The 26,130-nt window shown below is 39.1% G+C and overlaps 6 protein-coding genes and 2 long non-coding RNA genes across 15 annotated transcripts in view; 4 read left to right on the top strand and 4 right to left on the bottom strand.

Moving 5' to 3' along the window:
- LOC110849424 (segmentation protein cap'n'collar) overlaps window positions 1-1,444 on the top strand; it is a 32,497-nt gene extending 31,053 nt beyond the window's left edge. For all 3 annotated transcript variants that reach the window (XM_035849679.1, XM_022096841.2, XM_022096835.2), the window contains exon 18: window positions 32-1,444. In XM_035849679.1, coding sequence (XP_035705572.1) covers window positions 32-211 — 180 coding nt within the window. In that variant the 3' untranslated portion in view covers window positions 212-1,444. The remainder of the gene's footprint in view (window positions 1-31) is intronic.
- A 127-nt stretch (window positions 1,445-1,571) lies between these two features.
- LOC110863659 (F-box/LRR-repeat protein 20) lies at window positions 1,572-5,965 on the top strand. 2 transcript variants are annotated; one of them, XM_035849730.1, is made up of 9 exons: window positions 1,572-1,966; window positions 2,050-2,247; window positions 2,338-2,501; window positions 2,597-2,754; window positions 2,844-2,983; window positions 3,059-3,250; window positions 3,320-3,421; window positions 3,510-3,722; window positions 3,817-5,965. In XM_035849730.1, exons 1-9 carry the CDS (start codon window positions 1,940-1,942, stop codon window positions 3,922-3,924), a joined length of 1,302 nt encoding a protein of 433 aa, XP_035705623.1. In that variant the 5' UTR covers window positions 1,572-1,939; the 3' UTR covers window positions 3,925-5,965. The 2 variants fall into 2 exon arrangements, with proteins under 2 accessions (XP_035705623.1, XP_021968711.1); XM_022113019.2 differs by having other exon boundaries at window positions 1,574-1,966; window positions 2,047-2,247.
- A 2-nt stretch (window positions 5,966-5,967) lies between these two features.
- LOC110863658 (dymeclin) lies at window positions 5,968-9,152 on the bottom strand. The gene is made up of 10 exons (XM_035849686.1): window positions 8,866-9,152; window positions 8,527-8,798; window positions 8,231-8,459; window positions 8,014-8,153; window positions 7,760-7,948; window positions 7,495-7,673; window positions 7,272-7,400; window positions 6,691-7,188; window positions 6,500-6,613; window positions 5,968-6,429 (listed from the first exon to the last, which is right to left on the bottom strand). Exons 1-10 carry the CDS (start codon window positions 9,003-9,005, stop codon window positions 6,283-6,285), a joined length of 2,037 nt encoding a protein of 678 aa, XP_035705579.1. The 5' UTR covers window positions 9,006-9,152; the 3' UTR covers window positions 5,968-6,282.
- A 1,210-nt stretch (window positions 9,153-10,362) lies between these two features.
- LOC118434951 lies at window positions 10,363-11,129 on the bottom strand. Its single transcript, XR_004834398.1, has 3 exons — window positions 10,846-11,129; window positions 10,562-10,691; window positions 10,363-10,480 (listed from the first exon to the last, which is right to left on the bottom strand). It is a non-coding gene; the product is annotated as an uncharacterized LOC118434951 (long non-coding RNA).
- Window positions 10,369-20,984, top strand: LOC110863657 (paired amphipathic helix protein Sin3a). Of its 5 annotated transcripts, none has more exons than XM_022113014.2 (21): window positions 10,369-10,506; window positions 11,121-11,365; window positions 11,440-11,607; window positions 11,674-11,859; window positions 11,937-12,052; window positions 14,263-14,911; window positions 15,130-15,387; window positions 15,480-15,731; window positions 15,824-16,079; window positions 16,172-16,386; window positions 16,458-16,880; window positions 16,961-17,198; window positions 17,268-17,647; window positions 17,742-17,931; window positions 18,001-18,170; window positions 18,237-18,419; window positions 19,101-19,495; window positions 19,597-19,680; window positions 19,794-19,892; window positions 20,047-20,281; window positions 20,398-20,984. In XM_022113014.2, exons 1-21 carry the CDS (start codon window positions 10,461-10,463, stop codon window positions 20,608-20,610), a joined length of 5,001 nt encoding a protein of 1,666 aa, XP_021968706.1. In that variant the 5' UTR covers window positions 10,369-10,460; the 3' UTR covers window positions 20,611-20,984. The 5 variants fall into 5 exon arrangements, with proteins under 5 accessions (XP_021968706.1, XP_021968707.1, XP_021968704.1 ...); XM_022113015.2 differs by having other exon boundaries at window positions 19,101-19,507; window positions 20,077-20,281; XM_022113012.2 differs by having other exon boundaries at window positions 19,101-19,507.
- Window positions 12,064-12,812, bottom strand: LOC118434952. Its single transcript, XR_004834399.1, has 3 exons — window positions 12,687-12,812; window positions 12,412-12,577; window positions 12,064-12,223 (listed from the first exon to the last, which is right to left on the bottom strand). It is a non-coding gene; the product is annotated as an uncharacterized LOC118434952 (long non-coding RNA).
- Window positions 20,985-21,338: 354 nt separating the features above from the next.
- LOC110856801 (methionine aminopeptidase 1D, mitochondrial) lies at window positions 21,339-23,460 on the bottom strand. The gene is made up of 7 exons (XM_022105359.2): window positions 23,133-23,460; window positions 22,828-23,050; window positions 22,551-22,742; window positions 22,324-22,474; window positions 22,146-22,256; window positions 21,974-22,070; window positions 21,339-21,900 (listed from the first exon to the last, which is right to left on the bottom strand). Exons 1-7 carry the CDS (start codon window positions 23,345-23,347, stop codon window positions 21,795-21,797), a joined length of 1,095 nt encoding a protein of 364 aa, XP_021961051.1. The 5' UTR covers window positions 23,348-23,460; the 3' UTR covers window positions 21,339-21,794.
- Window positions 23,461-23,473: 13 nt separating this feature from the next.
- On the top strand, window positions 23,474-25,710 carry LOC110841871 (putative Dol-P-Glc:Glc(2)Man(9)GlcNAc(2)-PP-Dol alpha-1,2-glucosyltransferase). The gene is made up of 4 exons (XM_022087570.2): window positions 23,474-23,848; window positions 23,924-24,121; window positions 24,190-24,355; window positions 24,440-25,710. The coding sequence occupies exons 1-4, from the start codon at window positions 23,618-23,620 to the stop codon at window positions 25,354-25,356; spliced, it is 1,512 nt and encodes a 503-aa protein (XP_021943262.1). The 5' UTR covers window positions 23,474-23,617; the 3' UTR covers window positions 25,357-25,710.
- The last annotated feature ends 420 nt before the right edge of the window (window positions 25,711-26,130 follow it).

Below are 26,130 nucleotides of genomic sequence, written 5' to 3'. Positions count from 1 at the left end.
TATGTAATAATTATTTCCCACGTTTTCGCAGGCACTGAGAGATCCAGATGGTAATCCGTACAGCATTTATGAATACAACTTGGCCCAAGCAGCCGACGGTAGCATCATGATGGAGCGACAAAGACCCGTCCACCCTTCCAATGGAGACAATAATAACCCCTCTCGTCGTGATAAATCCAAAGATGACTACAACAACAAGAAGGCGGAATAATAATAAACATGATGTTGCTGTGCTACACCCACTCAACAACATTCAAAATCACTGTGATCTCGTACTACTACTGCTACTACTTCAACTGAACTGAGCGAATATAAATCTCTACCTAGTTTTTAGTTAATACAAGTTGAAGAACAAGAAAGAATGGAAGGCTGAATTTTGAGAAAACCAATTTTCATCCTCGGTTGTTTGTATTATTAATTACTTTAAATAATTATTGTTAACTAGTTAAGAATAACCATCACCTAACCTATGTGGATTTTTAGGGCGAAAAACATTACTTACTCATTTGTTGTTAACTGTGCAAGTATGTAGCTGTAGTGCTGTTAATGCACCAGCAGTTAATATGCACGGTTGTGATTGATGTATTTAATACGAAGCATTTAATAATTTTCCATTCTTCCTGTTCACTACTAAGGAAACTCTTTCAAATATTATTGTTCCGAACTAAATAACGAAATTTTAGTTATTTTATTATTATTATTATTATAATTATTGTCATTATGTCAACTAATTATTATTAATTACACACACACACACACACACCACACTACTACATGTACTTAATGTCCATTAGTCAGGAGAAATATTTCATTACAATGTCAAATTCTCTCCAACAAGAGATATTATTAAGGAAGAAAAATGGCTATTATTTGCTTTAACAGAGAAGAATTGTACCATTATTTAATTACAAATCTATACACAAACTAATTATGTGGATAAGAATGGAATGAATTAATCATCCCCAGAAAAATATGTACTATCCTCTCCGGTTTGTCTTGTTTGGATTAAAGTTTTATGAATTATACTGTTTTGAGAGGGATTTCACATAACGTATCGATCGTGTACCTTTCATGACGCTCTTTCTTACTAATATTAAATATGATACCATAATTATCATGATAATATTATGATACCAAAACCAACCAACCACTCCCTTCTTCCAGAATAGTTATTGTTATAGAAAGCTGGAGATGATTTGTGGTAGTGGGGTCGTTGTTTGTTTTCAAACTGTTTTTTTCTCGTCTTTTATTAAAACTATATTTAACAAAACTCGCTGCTATGTGTTAGAATCATAAACCGTATGATAAAAAGTGAGCAAGATAAAACGATTATGCCGTTTAAAATAATCGTGCCGTTTTAAAAAAATCATTTGTAAATTTCTGCATGAAATCCCTGTGAGATGATGGAATGAAATGGAATAATAAAAACCGTTGTTATTTGAAACACTTGTTGTTATCAAAAATCGAGTAAAATTTTGCATACGCATCATAATTTCGCATGCATTTGTGCCTGCTGTGAGACGACACAATGCACGAGCGGGTTGGGCTTGGGTTTTACGCAACTCGACTGAAGAGTGAGAAACCCAACTTGTGACTTGTTCACCATCAGCATCATCATCTCACTTGGACGACACAACAAAACAACACACGAAAACTTTTGTACCTCAAAAAGTCAGTCGAAAAAGACGACGACGGCGTTGACCGGAAATTCAGCCCCCTCAGAAACGATACCTTATCTTACCTACCTCAAAGTGGGAAGTGTTACTAGAATGCGCAGCTGGAGCTGGTCGACACAAATTCGGATGGAGGAGACCTGAAGTTTGAAAGTAGGAATGACAACAAAGTCACCACCACCACCACCACTATCATTACCAACTAATAAGAAAGCCGATAACACCAAGTTTATCAATATTCGCTCAGTGATAAGTTGTTCCGTTCAATGAAGCACTCACAGTACAGCGTCCAGGTTGGTGGAATAATTAAACTTGGTTGTGGTGATGACAGTTGTTTATTGTTATTTAATGCTAATTGTTGACCATTTTGTAGCAGAGGGCTAGGGGGTGTATCGAAGAGGAGTCGCTTATCAATCAAAAATTGCCCAAGGAACTTCTGCTCCGTATTTTCTCCTTTTTAGATATCATCTCATTGTGTAGATGTGCCCAGGTGTCGAAACCGTGGAATCTTCTCGCCCTGGATGGGTCCAATTGGCAGAAGATTGACCTTTTCAACTTCCAGACGGACATTGAGGTGGGTCTCTTTCATTTTAAATCGTGGTGTTAGACTAACGCTGTTAGTTTAGTTAGTAATAAGTATCGTTTTGAATAAACATTATTATAGGGTGCCGTTGTTGAAAACATTGCACGAAGATCGGGTGGTTTTCTCAAGAAGTTGAGCCTCCGTGGGTGTCAATCCGTGGGTGACAACGCTCTCAAAACATTTGCACAGCAATGTCACAATATTGAAGAGTTGAATTTGGAAGAGTGTAAACAAATTACGGACGCGTAAGTACTATTTCTACATATAAAAGTGAAGTATTGCTTGGTGAATATAATTTAAGATTAGGTAATTATTTATTTTTTTAAATTTATTTCAACAGAACTTGTGTGAGCCTTAGTCGCAACGGGAGAAAACTTCAGCGCTTAGAACTCGCTTCCTGTTCCAATATTACCGATGAATCTTTAAAAGCCTTGGCAGAAGGATGTTCAAATCTTGTACATTTGAATATTTCCTGGTGTGACAATATCACCGAGAAAGGTGAGTCAACATTTTACACCATTCGATAAAAGAAAATGCTGCATAGTATACCGTCTACCGTGTCGTCACTAATGTTGGGTTTTGTTTAGGAGTATCTGCTCTTTCTCGTGGATGTAATAAACTGAAAAGTTTTGTAGCCAAAGGGCGATTGTTTATCGACAATGATTCCGTCATGCATCTCGCAGAGTACTGTCCTCTTTTGGAAGTTCTCAATTTTAACGGGGCAGCTGTAAGATCTTACGACATGTATCACAGAAGATCTAGTTTTGATCAAATTTTTAACACTTTTGTTTCTATTTTGCAGTCTATAACTGACGACTCTATTCAGAAGCTAGCCCAAAATTGTCCCAACATTCATTACCTCTGTGTATCTGGATGTGCGAACCTTACCGATACCTCGTTAATGGCTTTGGCTCAACATTGTCATAAACTGAGTACATTTGAGGCTGCGGGTTGTTCCCAATTTACGGATGGTGGATTTCAAGCTTTAGCCAGAGTATGGAGACCAACTTTATATTTTTTTGCGTATTGTGTCCATTTAATATTATGTTGCTTTGTTTCAAAGAACTGCCACTATTTGGAAAAAATGGATCTGGAGGACTGTGTTTTAATCTCGGATAATACCCTGACTCATCTTGCTGCTGGGTGTCCACGACTGGAACAATTGGTAAATACAAAAAAGATACAACTAACAATAAGTTTCTACAATATGAGAGTTGAATTGATTTTTGATCATTGAAATTTTACTTGTCAAGACTTTATCACATTGTGAACTAATTACTGACGATGGGATTCGCCAACTTGGTATGGCACCCTGCTCAGCGGAACATCTCACCATCCTCGAGTTGGATAATTGTCCGTTAATCACAGACGCTTCTTTGGAACATCTCGTCTCCTGCCATAATTTACAGAGAATTGAATTGTATGACTGTCAATTGATTACACGTGCTGGAATTCGTAGACTTCGAGTAAGTTAAAAAAATTAGAAAAAATTTAACGTACATTTAAATCACCAATAATTCTCGTATTTATTTACAAATTATCATTATTATTTATTTATAGAATCATTTGCCAAACATCCGGGTTCACGCCTATTTTGCTCCAATGACGCCACCCCCACCCGTGGGAGGATCTCGCCAGCGATATTGCCGTTGTTGCGTGATATTGTGAACAACGACTCTCTCTCTATCTCTCTTCCTCCCAACTGGAAATATAATTGCAGAAGAAATTTTTTATTGTGACATTTATTGCACAACTCTCCTTCATTCATCGGCAGCCTTACTTGTGACATATTGTAAAAACTATTAGAAGGGAAAGTAGTCGTGCTCCGTCAAAAATTCACTTTTTAAACAAACCGTGGTAAAAAACCGATATGGAGTCATTTTTACAATCAAGCAAAAAAATTTAGTACAATCTTGTTCGCGATATTGGTTGCAGATATATGTATATGATTCTGAAAAGTATAATTGTCCCGTGTCGATCCTAAACAGTAATTTACATTTTTTGTTATCACGTTCCTTTTTGCAATGGGTTGTGGCATGATTTTAAACTAAATCTCCTGTTAATTTTAATTATGTAGATTTCAAACCAAAGAAGATGTATAATAAGTACGTACGTAACGCATCGATTAGAACACAACCTTCCCTGCTTATCATACCCTGTGATTTCTACCTATCGTTGAGTCGTTCCTCTTCATGATAATTTTTTACAGGTGTGTTACATGCAAACAATTAATGAGGCAATTTACGTCAATCCACTTTTGTGAATGTGTAAGCTACGTCAACTTTGTAAAATTACCAAGTTTTTATACAAAGTTTGCAAACATCTTTGATGATTGCAAGTCTTCAAAATGGTTTACACGGTAGCGTGACGTGAATATACCTCACAATTCCATTCACTGTGCAGAGTCGATAATTTTTAATAACTATTTAAATACAATATGCGCTTGTTCCAATGATTTTTAATTAAGAAGAAAACTACAAATTTTTAAAGCTGGTATTATACGAATACATGATAACTATGTAACTTTGCATGAAATGAAATCAATCTCTTATTCTCTAGTGCCCCAAAAAATGAATTGTAATACTGAGATTAGAAGAAAATGATCGTGTAGCAATTATATTATTGTTATATTCTACTTACTACCTGTCGTACTGTTAACTAATGACGTGTGACTATCATTATATTAATCTTATCGGCAATTATAATAGCTATCATGAAAAATGGGTGTCTATTTGTAACTAAAATACCAGTTTTTTTTGCGGGTGGCTGTATTTAAGAATTACACAGGAAGAAAGCGTGTGTAGATAGTTAATGACCCTGACCAAAGCTACATAAGTAATTATTATGACATATTTACATAAATACTACTAAATACCTACAGGTGTGTGCTATCTGTCGACTATACTATCATAATCTAGTAAGGCTAGAAATCTAATTGTTGTTATTACGCAAAAATGATGATGACGATGATGATTGTTACTTAAAATACGCTAAATCGTTCGCATATTCGCAGTTAAAAGTGTTACAAGAAGATCTGCAAAACATCCCTTAATTTTTCGTTTGTTTGTTTGTACAGCGGTAGTACATTGTATTTTACGCCTTCGCATAATTCTTATTAAACACAGTTATCTAAAAGCTGGATAAGTTATTATATTATTATTTGCGCGATTCCTTTCATCATGTTAAAACTACTTTTACCTCTAAATTAAGCGTCTTATGAAGAGCTTTGTATGTGAAAATGGTGGTAATTTTGGGATTAAATTCATGACGATATTTAAGTAAATGAGTAAAGTCGAGGGGTGAAAGAGTTAACGAAGAATTTGTTGTTGTTGTTGTTGTAAGTAATTGTATATGAATTTTCCTTGTGTACAAGTAATTAAACTGATTTAAATGACGTTTACACGGACGACATACTCGCTATGTGGCACCGTCAACGACAACAACCATGCATACCTCTTCTATATATATTTATACGATGTGACAATTACTGCAATTATGCAGTCTAATGTTCCTCCAGAACCAGAAATTTTGTAAGTGTGTACTTAGACACTAAAAAATAGGTATCTACTTCTGCTGAATGCTGTTGTTGTTGTTGTTGATGTTTGTTATATTATGCTGCTGCTGCTACCGCTAAATGTCGTCGTTAATTAATTAATTAATTAATTAACTTTTTGTCGTAATAAAGAAAAAGTAAATTACATACGCAAAATATATATATAATAATCTCAGGTGTGGTTGTTATTCATAACTTTTTTTTCATTACGATACATACATTTTGCGTGCTGCATACTTTGTTCAGGTTGCGATAATAAATAATTGAAAATACTGACTGTGACGAGAAATAAACAACTAGCATCATGATAATTTACAATTCATAAATAGTTATAAATATAACAGCAACAATTTGGTAATGGAGTGGATGGTTGAGCAGAAGATAAGATTCAAGCTGGAAAATAAGATAAAAATGGATGGCTGCGCTGGACGTTTCAATAAAAATCTTCATAGGAAATCTGTTAAAATCTGTGATCATTCTCCGTCGAGACTGAACAGAGTCAGGTTCAGGGGGGACCAATAGAGGCCAGAATTCCGGTGGATGAGCGACCAGATGTACGGGATAAAAAAGTTTTCGGGTTGATCTTCCTCAACGTAGCGAAATTTCAGGTCGGGAAATTTCTACAGAATTACGAAAAAACGAATTTAAGTTTGTAAAAGCTATTAGTTTTTGTTAGATTTGTTTTATTACTCGAAGGATGTCTGGAGACCAGTGTCGAACTCCGGCTTCGACCCGTTCCATGACTTCGGACACGGCAAGTTCTGAACTTTCGGGCCCAATTCGTTTCGTAAAATATTGGATGACCTGTAAGTATATTTGAGTAACGTATTTGACCGAATAATATAATAAGCACATAAAAAATCGTAGAAAACTGTACTTACAATGTCCAAATTGTATACCAAATCTTGCGTCGCATCATATTCCCGGAACGCGTCGAAAATATCCTTCTTGTAGAGCAACGTGTAGACTAAATGTCGATTCTGGGGGAGTTGATGGGTGAAGACAGAGTTTAAAATTTCCAACAACATTCGAATAACTTCTTCTAAAACGTTAATGTCTTGAACCATGTTACTCGTCTCTTCAGATTCTTCCCTGTTGGGAGTCTCCTTGTTGTGCTTTTCTAAACCGTCGATTAATTTGATGTGACGTTTGGCCAAAGTTTCGAACACGCTGATCAGCCTTTGAGATACATAGGGATGCAGAGAACGGAATTTTGAGGACATATTGGCCAAAGCAGCTAAACAATTGGTGTGAAGATATTTGTCTCGCATTTTCAAAATATTGTACTGAATTGTTCGAATGATGACCAGAATGATTAAACCGCCCAGCGTAATGTCGTTCACTTTGCGTTCAGTGTACCACAGCACCGTTTTGAGCATCTGAATAGAAATCATACACACATTTGAAAAAAGAAGTTGCTATTGTTATCTTAAGAAATATTTTGACAATCAATTCGACTTACGACATCATGCACTTGCTGATTAAAAAGTTGATCCTCGCTCAAAATGAGCATGACGATAAGGCTCATGTAAATGTGGTACGATGTGCCATTTTGTATTTCGATGTACAAAGTCTTTAAAATTGGAAGAACCTGTACAAGAGAGGGTTGCATAGTTAACTAAGCCTTAATAAGGAGGTGAAGAATTATCATATCTATCTTGTGAAATACGTATGTCTCAACTCACCAGAACCTCAATGTCGGATCGTGCCATGACATACGACTTGAAGGCATTGTTGCGATGAATGAGAAAATAAAGGAGCAGTGTTGTCTCATCGCAGTCCATTTTTTGGCAAATTGTCTCGTATAATTTGCAATAGTTGATCTTGAATAGGGGAGCCTCTATGCTGTGGGAGTCTTCCTCTACTGTAATCATATAATTATTCATATCAGTAGACACCCTAATTGTATTTGTTGACACTTAATTAATAAAAATTGTCATAAATATTTACCAGCTTCGTTGCCCGATGTGAAGAGTGCTTCGCGGTAGGAGTTTGGTAAGTCTCCCCCACTGCAGTGGTTTACCAAAATTAGGAGCAAGTAGAGGCTTTGATTGGCTAGCTTGTGTTGTTTCAGTCCTTCCAAAGCATCGTCCGTTTTGCCAAGGCCGACGCCTTTGCGCAGCATATTCCATATCCCACCTATTGACAGAAATTACGAGTTTATTATCTTGGCTTTAAACCATTGTGAAGTAAGTGGGACTCACTCGCAACGCCAATAACAATGCTGCCAGATTCATCATTGTGCCAAATCGAGTATGGGGGTTCCCTTTGTTCGACATAATTTAGGAGAAGTGCTCGTGTAAGCTGGGGAGCATAGGTAGAGGCGGCTCCCAACATCAAAACTCTGCATGACCAAAAATTCAATAACTTAAAGGATGGAGGCCACACGACTTCAATCAAACGCTTGTTCGGTTAACTCACTTGTACGGGAGCAACTTGTGCGCCGGCTTTCCCCAAAACATTTGCACGGAAAGGATCGTAATCAGCGTATTAATTGCTTCTAAATGTACTACGTACGTATTGCTCTGTAATGGTAAGTCGACTATCATTTTAACCAGCGTGTCCATCACTAGTTCTAAGAGGTCACTCTCTGATGCGAGAAGGGCACCAGCGTCTTCCTTCGAAGAGGAGACACCATTTCCATTCGCGTCTACCACAAAAAAATTCATACTTAGGAAACCAAGACCTTTGCGTCAATCTAGTTATGGTTTTCTTACTCGTCAAGAAGTCAAAGGGCTGAAACTGTTTCGCAAAGTCCTCTTCATTCAACACCTCGACAAAGTACTTGACCACGTTTCGAACCATGAAGAGCGCATTGTACGCCTGCCAGATGAACATGGTGTCTCCCGTTTGAACAGATGACTTGAGTTCCGACGCCCTCGCTATGAAGACTTTGACCAAGGATGCGAAATTCTTTGTGGAGCCGACATTCTCCAGCAACTTGTGGCGCAGAGAGTCCAGCGTGTTATCGAGGAGGAAGCTGTCATCCCTGCGCATTAAATCAAATAATTAATACCATGTAAAATTATGATGACATGAAATGTGACCCTACTCACTTTGTAAACACGGGTTTAAGCGAGTGTGAGAACAGCTTGTTCCAAATGGGGTCGTTTGGCGAGATGTGTTCTTTGCCGACGAATCTGTTGAGATATTCGTTGCCCTCGAGATCCGCCAAGCTGCTCGTGTTCAACCCCATCGTGTCAGGTCGGAAGGGGTCAGGCACGCCGGTGTCTGGTAGTTCCTTGTGGTATGTCGTCACCCAGGTCACCAGCTGAACAATGGATGAATAGCAGTCAACAGCAATTGACAAATCTACAGTTGCTGGTTGGGAGCTGTGTAAATTCTAATTGACAACACATCATCATCAACATTCCCGGTTTGTGGCTAATCTCAATGATTGAATGTGCAGCGTCATGTCGGATTGGAAACTTATCTAACTTCAGGGTTTCGCTGTGGTTTTAACCACTGTCCAAAATATGCATGCAAAATCTGTTTTAAACAGTTTTGGACACCCAATTTTGGACGTCGAAAATGTCCAGGAGTCTCTAAAATAGAAAGTGGGGCAAAATGTTGCAGGTTCTTCATTATTGGATTTTCTGATAATCCGTTGATGTAATCTCGCATTAATTTTGAGCATCTTGGTATATAATACGCCCTGGTTGAGAAAATTTCTTAATTTCTCGTCAGAAAACATATAATAAAAGTTTTCCCAAATTTTGTGGTATTATTGTACAGATAAATATGCTCGAAATTAATGAGAGATTGCATATCATGCATACATGGATTTTCAAAAAATCGTTAATAATAACATTTTGCCCCATTTTCCAATGTTGGATGCTTTTGGACATCAAAAATGATTTTGCTTTTATTATTCTAAACCCTATTGGATGGTGTCCAGTCCAAAAGTTTTAGTTTTTTAGTTCAAAAACGAAACACTATCTAATTGTAAGTTATTTTTGAAAATCATTACGTCTTCCTACCCCCCCTTATTTCTTATCGTACTTTCATGTAATTTTCATGTAATTAAGAGGATGAACATGATATGTGAATGAAATGATGGAGAAGAATCTGAGAATCTGAGAAGTATGCGACTTAATAAATGCACTTATTAAAGCATCGACCAACTCCGGATTAATAAATTGGTCCGAATATGCTAAATTAAACGAAACTGTAAACATTATTTAGATGTAGGAGTAGGAAAATCATCATTATTTTTTATTATCAAGCTAACTTCGGGGTCAAAATTTCCAGTAATTTTTTAAAAATCATATTTCATGTGTAAAGAGGTGGCAATTCGACTTAGGCTCCATACGTCGGTGGGGAGAGGAAATACGGTAAGTGAGAAAGTATCCCTCCATCAGAACGCCGACTTTTTGTGGCTGTGTGTAAATATATATGTACGTTTCATGGGGTATAGAAGATAGTAGTGGTATCACTTGTAAATGAATGGCTACAGATTTTTCTCACTATGCACTACAAGTCAGACTTCTCATTCAACAACACATGGGTTTCTTCTTGGGGAAAACCTAGTTGGCAGTTATTTTAGAAAACCGATTTCAAAAATTGATCTGAAAGTATTAATTTGGCCAACTGGGTGTCCATTGACTGTTGAAGGTTGGTCTTATTTTCGGACAAAAGTAAAACGCCACTAATGGACTCCTCCAACCCAGACTTTATCATTCAACCGAGCAATAAAGGTTCGTTTTTAATGTTTTATATTTGATATTCGAGAAAAAATATGATTTTAATTACCCATTGTTTTTGAAGGTGATTAGTTTCCAAGGTTTTTAGTGGTTGTAATAAGAATCCGTTGTAATTTGAAGCTGTATTGATATTTTGTTGAAAACACCACTGCTACGTGTAGAGTGTAATTTGAGCTTGTCTAAATAAAAGTTAGAATCAGGATTAGCGATAAGACTAGTTTTATAGTTTTTTTCGTAGAAGGAAATCAACCAACGACAGGTTGGATTTCACTAATACAAAAGTTATAAGCAAGGTGTATCCTGGACATAAATAGAATAAGAAATAATGGTTACGTGGTTGGACTTTATATTCGTTAGGGTTTTAAAGTTGGTTAGTTAGTTAGTTTTTCCAGCCAGCCAGTGAGTCATCAGCGTCCTTTTAGTCTTCTGAAAACAAACTTATCAGTTCTTTGTCATTTTTTATAAAATGAGGCGCAATGATAGAAACCTACCTCCCGAATGGGTGCCTCACCCCCCGCCCCACTATTTTTACAATCAGTTTCCCATGCCACCACCGCTACGACCACTTCCACCACCACGACAACTATTGTCCTATCCTTATCTTCCAGGCGATAACATCGACGCTCGACATCCTCTCACAAATGCACAGCCACAGCACACCATAACTTTAACGCTTACCTCCCCAGCACCCGGAGTGGGAGGAGGTGGGCTGCATGGGAGTGCACAACCCGGCTCTACTCCAGGATCACTTATCGTATCTGGAATTCCAGGATTAAGTTCGTCCGGAGGTCAGATGCATTATGCGGGGGCATCAATTTCAGCAACTCCAATCCCTCAAAATATTCAATCAAAGGTACAGTGGTTAAATATTGTTGATGCATTTATCGTATTGATGAAAATATAATACTTTGATTAATTTTTTTACAGGCGACGTCACAAAACTATGTAATGTCTGGACCTGGTGGTGGTCAGTCACTCATAGTTTCTGGAGCTACTATGATGCCTGGCTTAAATATGGGAGCTGGTTCAGGTCATCACGATAATCGGTCTGCTATTTACGGATCTCAGTCTGCACAGTCGAATCTGTGTTCAAAGGTAGGGATAAAATTTTAGTTAAATTAAACTAATAATTCATAACTTATATTTAAAATTTATTTATAGGGCACACCATCCCAAAGTTATGTAATGTCGAGTGGCTCTATCCAGTCCGGCTCTGCAGGTGGAGGAGGAGGAGGAGCAGGTCACGACAGTGGGGACGAGGGTCACTCTATTCATTCTTCTAACAACTCAATGGGCCATGACCAAGGACCTTCTTCTTCCGATTCGCACCAGTCGGGACAAACAGAAGTAAAAATTCTTCTCAAATGGTGGATGGGCATGTTGTCGTGATGCAATTTAAATTTCTATTTATTTCTCCATTTCAGCGTCTCAAAGTAGAGGATGCTCTAAATTATTTGGATCAGGTGAAATACAAGTTTGGAAACCAGCCACAAGTCTACAATGACTTTTTGGACATTATGAAAGAATTTAAATCCCAAAGGTAATATTTGCACACCGGAAAATGTACGTAGTTAGTAATATAATATGGGAAAAAGACTCACTTTTTAGCCATAGTTGTTACATTGTTGGCCTGGCGTGGGGGGAGGGGAGTTCTTTGCCAACGTTTCAAACTCTTGTTCTTGTTCAGAGCGGCGGAAGGGAAGAATTGCGTCTGTTGTGAAGGATATGAAATAATAGAGTAGGTTCTCAAATAGGACCGATAAGCTTTGTCGGCACGGACACCGACAAAGTTTATCGGTCCTACTTTGAGAATACTACTAGAGAGGTTGCAATAAGTAAAATAACAGGTCAAGGTAAAACAAACTTTAGCTTTGGCAGGGCACAATCTTATGTACTTACATTCACATATTAGGACCGCCAACAGTGGCCGCCGAAGGTAGGGACATGTGGGGATATTAACATTATAGTAGGAGGGGCGAGAGTGGTTTGTATAACATGGGCAGATGATGCAGACATCGAGTAGCTGTGGGGACATTGTCCATCTGGCCCCACGCTTCCGCTGCCACTGTTCACCAATACATAATGAAAAGTGATAAATTACATGGTGTGTAAAGAAGGTTGATTTTTCGGAATTTCAAATACCCAAATGATCATGGACAAAATAAGAGACTCACCTTGTAGGCCGGGTGTGGTTGGGGGAGGAGGGGGGTTGATTTGGTCCTTCTTCGAGGCGTCAGAAGCAGGCTATGAACACTTCACTAACAAGGGAACATACCGAGGTGTCCAACAAGTTAAGGGTCGACACCTATACCAAAATGACCACAACACATGACTTATTAAACAAACTGAAGGAATTTCCGCGTAAAATTCACTTTTTGTCACGTTGTGACGATATTTGTGACGAGCGCATGACCATCGGGTTGCCAGAGAGGGAGAGGCCGCCCGCTGAACGATCAGATCGACCACAGAGAAGTGTCGTCTTCACGTCGTCTTCACGTCGCCTTTAGAGATTTCAAAGTCTTTCAAATTTTGAAACCATTTTAAAATTGGCAGGAAATTTTGAACAAGTTTTGAAATTTTGATAAATTTTTAATTTATGAAACAATTATGACATTATGAAAAAATTAGAGGTGTGTTAGTTATTTGAAATTTGAAATCTCTGAAGTGACGTGAAGACGACGCTTCTCTATGGTCGACCTGATATGATCGTTCAGCGGGCGACCTCTCCCTCTCTGGCAACCCGATGGTCATGCGCTCGTCACAAATATCGTCACAACGTGACGAAAAGTGAATTTTACACGGAAATTCCTACAGTTCGTTTAATAAGTCATGTATTGTGGTAATTTTGGTATAGGTGTCGACCCTTAACTCGTTGGACACCTCGGTATGTTCCCTTGTAAATCCTTATTCCAGAAGAGGCCGGAACAGGTAAAAAATGTCGTGCCGTGGCCTCTTTGACAGAGGCCACGGCAACAGTGAACCTTCTTGAGGCCACGGCACGACATTTTTACCTGTTCTGTTTGTTTTACCTCGCGAAGGATTTTGCGAAGTGTTACAGGAAGGTCGGAAGGGTAGAATTTGGAGACGATGTGAGTCCACGTGCCTACTAATCCGACTTGTGTTGTGAGCGAGAAAGGAGGCATAAAAAAGGAACACCGCGCGCTGTGGTCTTTCTTTTCCCTTTTTTATCCCTCCTTTACTTTCCTTCCTCGGCTTCCTCACAATACAATTGGGAATCGGCACGTGGACTTCGTGGACTCACATCGTCTCCAAATTCTATTCTACCCTTCTGACGCCCCGAAGAAGGACCAAGTAAACGAGTAAGAATAAACCCCCCCCCTTCCCCCTAAGTGTTACTACAAGGTGAGTCTCTTCCTCCTTTTTTCCATGGTCATTTGGATATGCATAATTTTGAAATTCCGAAAAATCAACCTATTTTACACACCGTGTTATTTAATAAATAATATTTATCCACGACTTTTTAATTATTTATTGGTCGGCATTATCATATCATGTGAACATAAGACTGTGTCCTGCCAAAGCTAACATTGTTGTACCTTGACACGTTATTTTATTGATTGTTACCTCTCCATTATTTCATATCTTTTACGTCATCTCTCTGTGACGATGCACGGATGCACCTCTCTTGTTTGACAACCAAGATTTAATTTCCGCAGCTCTCTCAAAATCTCTCAAAATCTAATCACCTCTTTAATCCTAATTCATTGTGCTGTCTTATTTTGTTTCCAGTATTGACACTCCTGGCGTAATTTCCAGAGTGTCCAACTTATTTCGTGGGCATCCCGAGTTGATTGTAGGATTTAATACATTTCTTCCGCCAGGATATAAGATCGAGGTTCAAACTCACGATCAAGGGTCTCAAATCTCATACCGAGTGGACGGCGTGACTAGTTACGTGGTAACCAACATGCCTTCCATTCCTCCTCCACCGGCACCAACCCCGACACATCCCACTCTACCACCAGCACAACAAGTGGTTCCCCCCGGAGTTGGGGGTGGTGGTGGTGGGAACAACCCTCCGCAAATTATTCAGCACACAGCCTCGTCTACTGGAGGACCCATGCCACCCTTGAGGTCATCCATCCCGGTTGCACACTCTGGAGTCCCCGCGGCATATGGAGTACCAAGCGTAGTTGCGGGTGTCGCCCCTCCTCAAGGTGGACAAGGCTTGTCGAGCGTAAGTAATGGGAGCATTTCGCCTCCACCTCCAGCCGTGACGTTGACTCCGAGTAATGCCAGCAATTTTGAGAATGTGGTTGAGCCGACGTCCTCCTTTACGCATTCATTTTCATCACCTTTCGCACAAAATGCGTTCCCAAGTCTGCAGAGCCAACCTGTCCAGTTTAACCATGCAATAAACTACGTGAACAAGATTAAGGTAATCAACTAATAAAATATTAGTAAACTGTGTAGCTGTGTTTTATTGTGAAATCAGTTCACAAACTGTGACAAAATGTAGATTTATTGAAATTCGTTAGTACATATAATCCAGATTTTTGAAAACTTTTATCCACCATTGCACAGTTTACCCAGTTGCAACTTACAGAGATTAGCATTGATGAACGACCTAGTAATGGAAATTTTTTATATTTTCAGAACCGATTCTGTGGACAGCCGGATAAGTATAAGCAATTTCTGGACATTCTTCACTCTTATCAAAAGGAACAGAGAAATGCAAAAGAAGGCATTCCTGGCAAGACTCTCTCTGAACACGAGGTTTATTCTCAGGTCGCGAAAATCTTTGAAAATCAAGAAGATTTGCTTCAAGAGTTTGGCCAATTTCTTCCCGAGTCTAATCAGTCAGCCATTGTAAGTTGCAGTTTAATAGATTATGGCCTGCAACAGAGACAACAAGTAAGGAACCACTATTTTATAATTCAAAATGAATTGATACTTACTTTTGGAGGAAATATAATCTAATTTGTTATTTTGTTCCTTTGTATCAGGATATCAAACCTAATCTGTTGGAGTTGAATAAAAAGACGGCAAAAGTTGCTCCGCGAGATTACAGCGCTCCAGTGACCCAACCAACCACGTCCAGAGCGGCACATGCTCAGAGCGCTCCCAACAAGCGAGCCTCAACTGCAGCAGCTCATCCAGTGAGCAAGAAGCCCAAGCTTGCCGCTCCCTATAAGGATATTTCGGTGGCAGAAGCATCACGATATGGGACGTTGCATGACTATGCATTTTTCGACAAGGTAACTTTTGTATACATTTACAGAATGGTTTTGCTAATTGAAATGAATTTTTACAAATTGAAATAACTAAATTCAACTGATCCTGGTTTCAGTGTCGGACGATGCTCAAGCACCAATCCGTATTTGATAATTTCATTCGATGTTTGTACCTCTTCAACGAGGAAGTAATTTCTCGCCAGGAACTTTTGAACATGGTGCAGCCATTCTTCTGCAAGAATCCTGAAATGTATGGATGGCTTAAGGAATTTGTGAATCGTCGCGAGGAGCAAGCTGGCTATGAACCTATATCTCAAGGACACTTGAAGCAAGAACGCCCAGAAGAACAAACTCTTGAAATTGGGGAAGAATGTGAGAATGCAAAAATAAAATTAATTAATTGCACACCTTCTTGCTTAGTTTAAATCATGATGATAATTTACTGTCTTCATAATTTTATTTAGACTTTTCCACCTGCAAACGATTGGGTGCCAGTTACTGCGCCCTCCCGAAAAATCATGTTCCTGCTCACAGCTCTGCTCGAACTCCTCTCTGTCGAGAAGTACTTAACGACGTGTGGGTCTCATTTCCCACCTGGTCGGAGGATTCCACTTTTGTAACCTCAAGAAAAACTCAGTATGAAGAATATATTTGTCGCTGTGAGGATGAACGATTTGAGGTAATTAGCTACAATTTTATCATGCAAATTCTTTGTATTGTTAATCTAAGAAAATCGCTTTATTCTCTTAGCTGGACGTCATAATTGAGGCAAATGCTGACACGATTCGTACATTTGAAGCGGTCTCTCGCCGCATGGCACGAATGAGTCACGAAGAACTGAAATTGTTCGAGTTGACGGATGCTTTGGGCGGAACTTCGGATATTATCCATATCCGATCTGTTCGTCGCGTGTATGGAGACAAGGCTGGGGAAATTATTGAAGGTCTTAAACGACAGCCCTTTGCCGTGATTCCGATCGTATTGAAAAGATTAAAGTCAAAGGAGGAAGAATGGCGTGAATCGCAGCGAAGTTTCAATAAGATTTGGAGAGATCAGGTGGAACGATTCTACTTGAAGTCGTTGGATCATCAAGGACTCACCTTTAAGCAGAGTGACGTCCGAATGCTACGCTCAAAAGCGTTGGTGAACGAGATTGAAACTGTTTATGATGAGGTGAGTGAGGAAAGATTTGACTAGTTTTCTTTCTATATGTACGCAGGATTTTGAATCACAATTTTATAATTACTTACTAGCGTCACGACCAGGAAAACGGAGATTTGGAACACTCATTGTCAGGACCTCACTTGACTTTTCAATATGTTGATCGGGCCATGTTGGATGAAGCTACAAATCTGCTCCTGCACCATGTTCGACGTCAAAGTGGAATTCAAAATGATGACAAGCGGAAAATCAAGCAGTTGTTGAAACATTTTATTCCAGATTTGTTCAATCATACCAGAATGGATTTGTCTGATGATGAAGCTGAAGGAGGTACATAAATTTTGTATTTTATACTTAATGTGGAGCAAGTGTGGAGTGGAAATATTTTATTGTGAGCAGGTGGCCGAGGATCCAGTGAAGATTGTGATGATCGGGGTAAAAGTCCTGTAGACTTCTTACAAAATGGGGCACGCAACAACAAGAGAGGATCCACTAAGCGTGGAAATGCGAAAATTAAAAAGGAGGATGACGACGACAAGGTGGATCCTGCTTCTGGTTCGAAAGACGAGTCGAGAAGAACAGCGTACAAGCGGGCACTGCAAAAGCAAGCAGAAAGCATTCGAACTCGGCGACGATCTGGAACTCCTGGAAAGGAGAGTCGTCCAACCGCTTCAACTTCTAAGGGTACGGCTGGAGGGAAGATTAAGGTCAAGAAGGAGAAGGATGAGTTCGAGGAGAAGAGGGCACCAAGAGTTATTTTTGCTCCGCATGGAGATCAGGTACATAATATTTCGAGATTCCTATCAAACAGTAACAGTGAGCTTAAACTTGAACACTGTTTAACACTTATTATCTTTTGATTTAAATTCTTAGGATGAAACGTACACTCTATTTTACGCCAATAATGCTTGGTACGTCTTCTTGCGTTTGCATCAAATAATGGTGGAACGTTTAGGAAAGATGCTGGACACGGCAGCCAAAGTTCTACAGGAAGAACTGAAGTCTGGAAGTGCAAGTAGTGGGAAGGTCCCGCCTGCTGTGGCGTTGGGAATGCGAACACCAAGTGGGTGCATTTTATAATAAATCTAAATCTATCGATATCCACTAAAGTTCATGTATGTGTGTTTTCTAGATGGTTTGGAACCATCAGAGTATTTCCCTGCATTCATTGACATGGTGAAGAACGTATTAGATGGCAACATGGAGCCAAGCACATATGAGGACACGATGCGTGAATTGTTTGGCATCCATGCCTACATTTCTTACACGATGGATAAAGTTGTGACGAACGCTGTGCGACAGGTTGGTTAGCAATGCTTGATTGAATGCTGAAGAACAATATTCAAAATGGGTGTATTTTATTTGCAGCTGCAAACTTTAGTCTCGGACGAGGTTTGTATGAAATTTACGGATTTATTCCTCCAAGCAGTCAAAAAAGGGGGTGCTGGTGGATCCTGTGATACTTGCGATCAACGAGCCGGAGCAGAAATAACTTACCAAAAACAAGCAGAGAAAATAGATCCAGAGGAGAATTGCTACAAAGTTATTTTCGTAAGTCATTTGCGCAAATTTATTTCGTTACTTATTCCATATTCCATTCTTTGGTAACAAAGGAGGAGGGACACAGTAGGGTTTAATTGATTTAATTTGATTTAAACCTTTATTCACGTGTTAATAGGTATCAGTTTACAAAACTGGTTTAAAAACTAATTTAAGGGTGACCAATACCTATTTTTCAAAATCGTCATATAGAGCTGACGTTTGGCACAGAGGTTGATATATCTCCAACTGGAAGAATACCACTTTAAATTTTACAGATTTATGGAGTGACCCTAGGGGGTGACCCATATCAATTTTTTAAATTTTTTGATTATTTTTTAAAATTATTTTGAAATTACTTTGGAAATTATTTTGGAAATTATTTTTGAAAGTTGTGAAATTAGAAGATTATGAATTTAAATTGGAAAAATCAATTTAAATTTTTTAATTCTTTGATATGCATTTACGATAAAATTCAATGCAAGAAGTGGGATTGAGTGATAACCACGTTGGTGACTCAGGCTATATTATCAAGTCTGCACTGTAAGTTTTTGGTTTGCATACGGCCCTTAGTTTGTGCCAAAAAAATCTCACTTGGTACCCTGCAGAAGAGTTATAAGCGGCCCCGTTTTGAATTTGAACGCGATTTCTTTAGAAAAGCCATAAGCTAACCCTCCTTGCTTTATCCACTAGTATCACAAGTCATTCCGAATGACTATGGAGCTCTTGGAAGGTGCCAATATTGAAGAAAACGCAGTCGAGACTACCAAGTGGTCCGCGTACATTGATAGCTACTCTACCCACCCACTGACCGGGATGGACTCGAAAATGAAGAGTCTAATGAAACCGGCGTATCTCAACCGAAACGTCCGAGTTGGTCAGCAGTACCATGCAAATAAATCCTACCCACCCGAAGTGGCTCGGATTTTCGGCCTGGGACCTGAAGAAGAGGATGTGAAGCCCATCATTCCACCTTTCCCAGAGAAACCAGTGTCTACGGTCGTTGCAAGTAAGCGACCTCTCGGCGGCAAAGGAGAAGCTGCATCGTCAACTGGAGCAAACTCATCAAAGTTCATGCTCAGCCAAACGTTAGCTCCGGTGTAAGAATTCCTTAGAAAACTCCTCATTCTTGTGGAGCGAGATGAACAAATATTACAACTTTTTTCTCCTTTCTTGCCCCGTTATTTAGAACACCGGAGGAGGCCGAAGAGTTAGAGAAGCAGTTGGAACGTAACTCCAAACGGAGGTCGGAACTTGTCCAGAAAGAACTAGAGTAAGATTTTGATTGATTTCGCTTTTTTCTTTCCTCTGTTTTTTACTTCTTCCTTGCACTACTCAAACTGAACCTTCACCTGAGCTGAGCCATCATTCCGTCCACGATTATAGAGTCGCTGCCGCTGCGGGTACCAGTGGTCCTGTGCCGTTGATCCCCTGTTTTCCTAAAATCTCATTGGCCAAAAAGAATCTGACTACGAATAATCCCGTGTAAGTTCCAACACCAACTAACAAAACAAACAAACAACTATAAAACCAGAAAGAAAGAAGATCTTACTACTTCACTATTTTTGTTTTTACTTTTTTAATTTTTCATCCAATTTTTTTGCACTATAAATTTATTCCTAAATGTTTCTTCTCGAAGTGTGGGTTGCAGTTTGGATATTTTTTGTAGCACTCCCGAGGAAGCGGAACTCCTGGAAAAGCAATTGGAAGCTAATGCCAAACGGAGGGCTGAAACAGCTGCTGCCATCAAATCGCCTTACGTCATTAAAGAAAATTTGCAGTGCAAATTTCATCCGAATTCTTACCGGATCGTGTATGTTGTGAATAGTGAGAACTACTTTTACTCGAAGGGGGCACTTAAAAGGGCCAAACAGGTGAGGCTATAAACTATTTAGAGTGAAAGATGTACAAATAATTACATTTCAAAATTTAGTAATTACAAAGTTTCGGACAGTACTGCTAATTTTGTATTTCGGTTTATGAATTTCAGAATCACAAGAAAGTGACGACCCGAATGAACGAAGCATTTGGCCGCTGGCATCAAATATGGATGGAGAATAGCGTCACTGAAGATCAAATCATGCGATGCGAAGATTGGTTGATGTCGACCGGGATAAAGAATTCCGATACAAAGATCATCTCCAGTAATGACATCAGTCTCGCTCCATACCGCCCATTCAATCGCTATGTAGTGAAGAAGTGAAATAGGTAGATAGTTAGTGTAATTTATTATTATAATGCAAAATTGTAGTAATCGTCAGTATGTTGGGGATGCGGGATAAGTTGGATGTAAAGAGAGGTATGTACAAGTTGAAGGAAAGCTTATAAATCTTTATTAATAATTGTAGAAATTAAGGAAATAATTTATATATATGAGACATTTTATTGGTAATATGTAACTACATATTTTTCAATTTATGCTATAACTTTGTTGACTTATGACTAAAGGTTACATACCTATTATATATGACTATATATATACTGATATGTATGCAGACATGAGTTTAACATGTTGAAAATCCGTTTAATATTGAAATAAATAATGTAGAATTTCCACTCTTTTCGTGTAAACTTGAACTGAGCACTGTAGGTATTATTCTTTATTGCATAGTAATTAACAAAGTTATTCTTCATTGCATAGTAATTAACAAAAAATGATAAATAGTAGCTCCAAAAGAATTTTTCCTTATAACAAACCGAACTCCGGTTTTCGACTGATAAAAACATTTTTTACAAAACCGGTAAATCGAAAAGTGGTTTTACCAGGTTTTAGAAAATCGGCCCCACTGCCAAGCATTTGACTCATGTTTTCGGCCATGAAGATTTCCAGGGTTCGAAACCACCTCTTAGATGCGAGAAGGTTGACGGGGACAATTTTATTAATTTTATCAAAACATGTAGTGCATAAATAAACGATTATCAATCAACATCTAAAAATCTGAATAGTTTATTCTCAAATAGTCAGGTACACACACTACTATTGCATTACATGCCTAAACCCGACGAGTAGTCAGAATATAAATCCGCCGACTATGCATAGTAATATCGAATATTATCCTAATTTAAGTTGCTACCTTAATCGGTGTAGAATTTTCCAGTAATGATGTCAAGAAGAAATACAAAACAAGTTGGTAAACTTGTTAAAAACGTGTACGGGAGGTTTTAAATATTTAATAAAATAATTTGACAACTACATTTTACATGACAAAATCCACACATGGCGTTTCTTCCATTATGCCCGATTACATGTTTATGTAAGCTCATATTTTTATTTGAGTAGAATGGATGACGCAGCATCTAAAACTCTGGGATATACTAACTAATATACTAAACAATGAACATGGCAAAACATTGGGAAATTGAGAATCGGAAAGGTAATAAGGAATTTCAGTCGTTTTCTGGCAGCGTTAAGATCTCTGCCCCGTAGTCCGTAATAAGAATCGTGTGTTCGAATTGAGCTGTTCGAGCCCCATCCAAGGTCACTGCGGTCCAACTGAGGAAAATAGATATACGTTAGAACACACTTAATTACTAGTAGTTCAGTTTATTTTCGGAGCTTTATATACCCATCTTCTAACACGACGATGTTTTCCATCCCCTGGGTGAGTACGGGTTCGACGGTGAAAGTCATTCCAACCTCCATTTTTCCAGGGTATGGATAATCTGAAGAAATTATAACATCATATAGCAAGTCCAAACTGTATTCTGGTAATTAATATTATTTATGAGGGTAATCACCAATGTGATATATGTCAGGGGCAGCATGAATTTGATGTCCGATTCCATGTCCGGTAAAACAAGGAACAACGGTGAACCCTTTCTCTTCGGCGACATCTTCAATAGTTTGACCTATTCAAAGAGAGTACTGATTAGAGTTTAATATGTCCTTGAAGGGGAGCAAGTTATTCATTACTACCAATTCTTTGAAAAGGAACGCCCGGTGCGCAAACCATCACTCCATAATCTAAACACGCTTTCGCCGCTTCGAGTAATTTCAACCCCATCTCATCAACATTTCCGACACCGACTGTGGTTGAGCAATCGCCATGAAAGCCGTCAATGTAGACCTATTACCAGGACTTGATCAAAATAATGATGCTAAAACCTGTGACTATTATTAAAAGATTTATCAGAAGAGCTCACCATAACATCAATATTAATAACGTCCCCATCCACCAATTTCCTATCGTCTGGAATCCCATGGCACGCCACATTGTTCACACTAGTGCACACAGACTTTGGGAAATTTCGATAGTTCAGCGGTGACGGATAAGCGCCCTGTTGGATCGTGTAGTTGAACACAAAGTCGTCAATGTCCTCCGTCGTCATACCAGGCTGCGTTTTGTAAAGAGGAAATTACTAATAATAATTACCAATAATGCTTTTACTAACTATAATTTAGAATGCGATGATGACCTACCTTGACCTGCTTAACTGCAGCGTTCAAAACCTTCCTCGCAAGGAGGCAAGCATTCCTCATCTTATCAATGGACTCAGGTTTCTTAATTTCAATTGTTCTCGCTCCCAGTTGCAAGTTTGGATGGCCCGTCTTCCAATAATCTGGTTTCTGAATGTGGTCCGGGATTTTACGTTCGACAGTCGTCACATTGCCCAACTTAACCTTATCATACTTTCCAAAGTCCCTGTAAAGAGAGAATAAGATATCCATTAATTAAAATAAACTAACGACTCTACTTAATTAATATATATAGTTTATCCACTCACCTGGCGAATGGATTATTAACCAACTGATGACTCCCTCCATCTCGACCATCCTCCCTCCTTCGTGGCGGAGACGAGGTTGAAATGCAACGACGACACGGTCGATAAGATGACGACAGTTTATCAAATAACCTACGACCAACGGCGGTCCTGCTAGTAGTAGACTCACGAAAAAGAAGAGCTGCCTGAAGCATGGCAGCTCTACTGGAACAACTCATAATTGTAAATGTGGATAAGATGTTATCAAAATAAAATTGTCTCTCTTCAAAAAAGTTAACTCAAATTTTACACATGTATAATCCACTCTTTCCCGCAGTTGAGTTTGCCAGTGGTTTGCCGGCAGGAGAATCTCTGTCAACTTCTTTGCTCTGCTCTGGTCAGTTGGAGAGAAAAAGTGCAGGTTGAAGGACTACGCGAATTTTCCAGGTCGTCTTTTTTCCAGTTCTAGTCTTATCTTGGTGGTCTTATCGATCCGCCACTACGTGGTCATGACCCGTCATAAGAGAAACGTCCCTCGGCCGAAGCCCGGACAACCTCAGGTTGATGAGGAAACTGGCACCACGGATAATCCACCCTCGTTTTATGTCGGGTTTGTCGTGTATTTGAGTTTTTGTGGCTTTGCCTTCAATAATATCCATATAGCCCAACCGGAGCCTTATCTGGACGAGGTATTTCATGTACCTCAGGCCCAAAAATTTTGCAACGGGACCTTTAATCAGGTATAAGGATATAGTTTAACTCATCCGAGTTTATTAATTGATGATGATTATCATTGATTGTGGTATTTTTTCTAGTGGGACCCTAAGATAACGACTCTCCCTGGTACATACTTGATCTCTGCGGCGACGGTGAAACTGGTGGCGATGTTTGGCTTTGGTGGCAGTGACGAGGATGACGGTGGATGCCCGACATTTTTCTTGCGGTTGTTTAATTTTATGATTGGATTCCAAAACTTTCAATTGATAAGAGGAATCTTGGAATTCTATATGAAGGTGAGTCATAAAATTGATCGTGAGTCGTGACAAACCGAGATTTGATATTAATTTTGTCGTGTGTGCAGGGGGAAAACGAATGGAAAATTATCCTGGCTGCAGTGAATGTTTCGATGTTTCCGGTGTTGTTCTTTTTCAACTTTCTGTTTTATACAGACGTCACTTCCACTTTTTGGCTCCTCTTGATGCACTTGTTATTCATTAGGAAAAGCTTTTGGAGTTCCGCCATTTGTGGTGAGATGGGATACGATAAGATTCATATGATAACTACTTTACTGATGAGAATTATTTATTAATTCTATGTTTGCATTTGTGTAGGTGCCTTGTCCATCCTCACCCGTCAAACGAACGTTGTTTGGGTAGCCTTTCACTGTATGCTTATGGTGTTTGGCAAAGTTGAACAATTGATGAAAAATGAAAGTGTGCCACCCACGGAAGTTACTGATAAGAACAAGAAGTCACGGCAACGGAAATCAAGCCACAACTTGGCTGGACATTCGCAAGAGCAACGTGGCAGTGCAACTAAGAAATCAACTTGGGAAATTCTGATGGATCTGGCCGATCTGGGCAACATGGGTGGCTACATTATCACCATCTTGGGTTTTATCATTTTCGTCATTTGGAATGGAGGGATCGTCGTAGGAGACAAGGAGGCCCACTCGGTAACCCTGAATTTCCCCCAGATTGGATACTTTACCATCGTGTTTGGATTATTCGCTGCGCCTTACATAGTATCCCGCATCACAAATACCGTCTCCATCGTTATGAATAATATACCGTGGATCTTCTTGGGAACCATGGTGGCTCTGGTGGTTGTCCATTTCAACACGGTCGCACACCCCTACCTCCTATCGGACAATAGACATTACCCGTTCTACTTTTGGAAAAACATTATTCAGACTTTGCCCTGGGGAAGGTATTCTCTCGCTCCGAACTACGTCCTCATCTGGACCTTCATCTTCAGTAATTCGCCCGGTGACAAGTTTCCTCACTACTCGGTCGCCCTATTCATCTCTGCCGTCGTCCAACTCGTCCCTCAACTCTTATTAGAATTCCGCTACTTCATTCCGGTCTACTTGATGGCGCGTCTCGCCATACCGAAAGCGTCCTGGCTAGAGTTGATTATTGAATTTTTTATCGCATTTGGCATCAATCTTGCCACTCTGCATTTATTTGTTACTCGACCGTTTTACTGGCGCGATCATCCGGATGAGCTTCAGCGGTTTATGTGGTAGGAGAAGCTACACGCACTGATTGTTTATTAATTCCTTGTTATCCTGTGTGATTTGTTGTTCCATTTATTTATTTTTATAATGATAACGCGTCTAGCGGGCCTAGCACCACCAGAGTAAATTGGTGCTACTAATGAAACTTGTGCTGGAGTATCTTTCTACGTCAGCTTGTATCACTGATAAAATATTTTTTATATGCAACCGTACTTAATAATTTATAATATCAATTCCTTTAATGTTCTGTTAAACTGTATAGTTTTTATGGGTGGAAATAAGAAAGGCTAAATTTTTGTACTCAATATTTATATATTCCTTCACTAATAAAGCACTTAAACAAAATATTTCTAAAACTCAAAAGACTAGAATTGTGCATGTAAATGCCGGTTAATTTAGCTGCGTACGTGCGAAGTTGAGTCTCACATTTTTGGTCCCAACTTTTTGGCAGACTACTTCACGCATGGATGCATATTATTATCACGACAATTAATGAAACATGAATGCACAATGGAGACGAGACGACATTGATGAATCTCACTTTCACTTATGCATACCCGATCCAATTCATTCATCCAATCCGACCTGCAAATATGTACGAGCATGTAACAAGTCGCACTCAATATTTTAATGTGCAGGTTGTGTAGTACGAAAGTGAGTGAGTGAGTGAGTGGAAATTTTGTAAGTGATGCAAAGAACTCAAGCTACTTTTTGCGATCGATTTGTCCGTCAGCATGATAACCCCCTTCGTCAACCTTTTTGAGATCTGGTTTGAGATGTCGA

This window comes from Folsomia candida, unplaced genomic scaffold (assembly GCF_002217175.1).
Source record: "Folsomia candida strain VU population unplaced genomic scaffold, ASM221717v1 Fcan01_Sc001, whole genome shotgun sequence".
NCBI lineage: Eukaryota > Metazoa > Arthropoda > Collembola > Entomobryomorpha > Isotomidae > Folsomia > Folsomia candida.
Note: the sequence above shows the minus strand (reverse complement) of the source record. Positions and strands in the feature narration are given on the sequence as shown.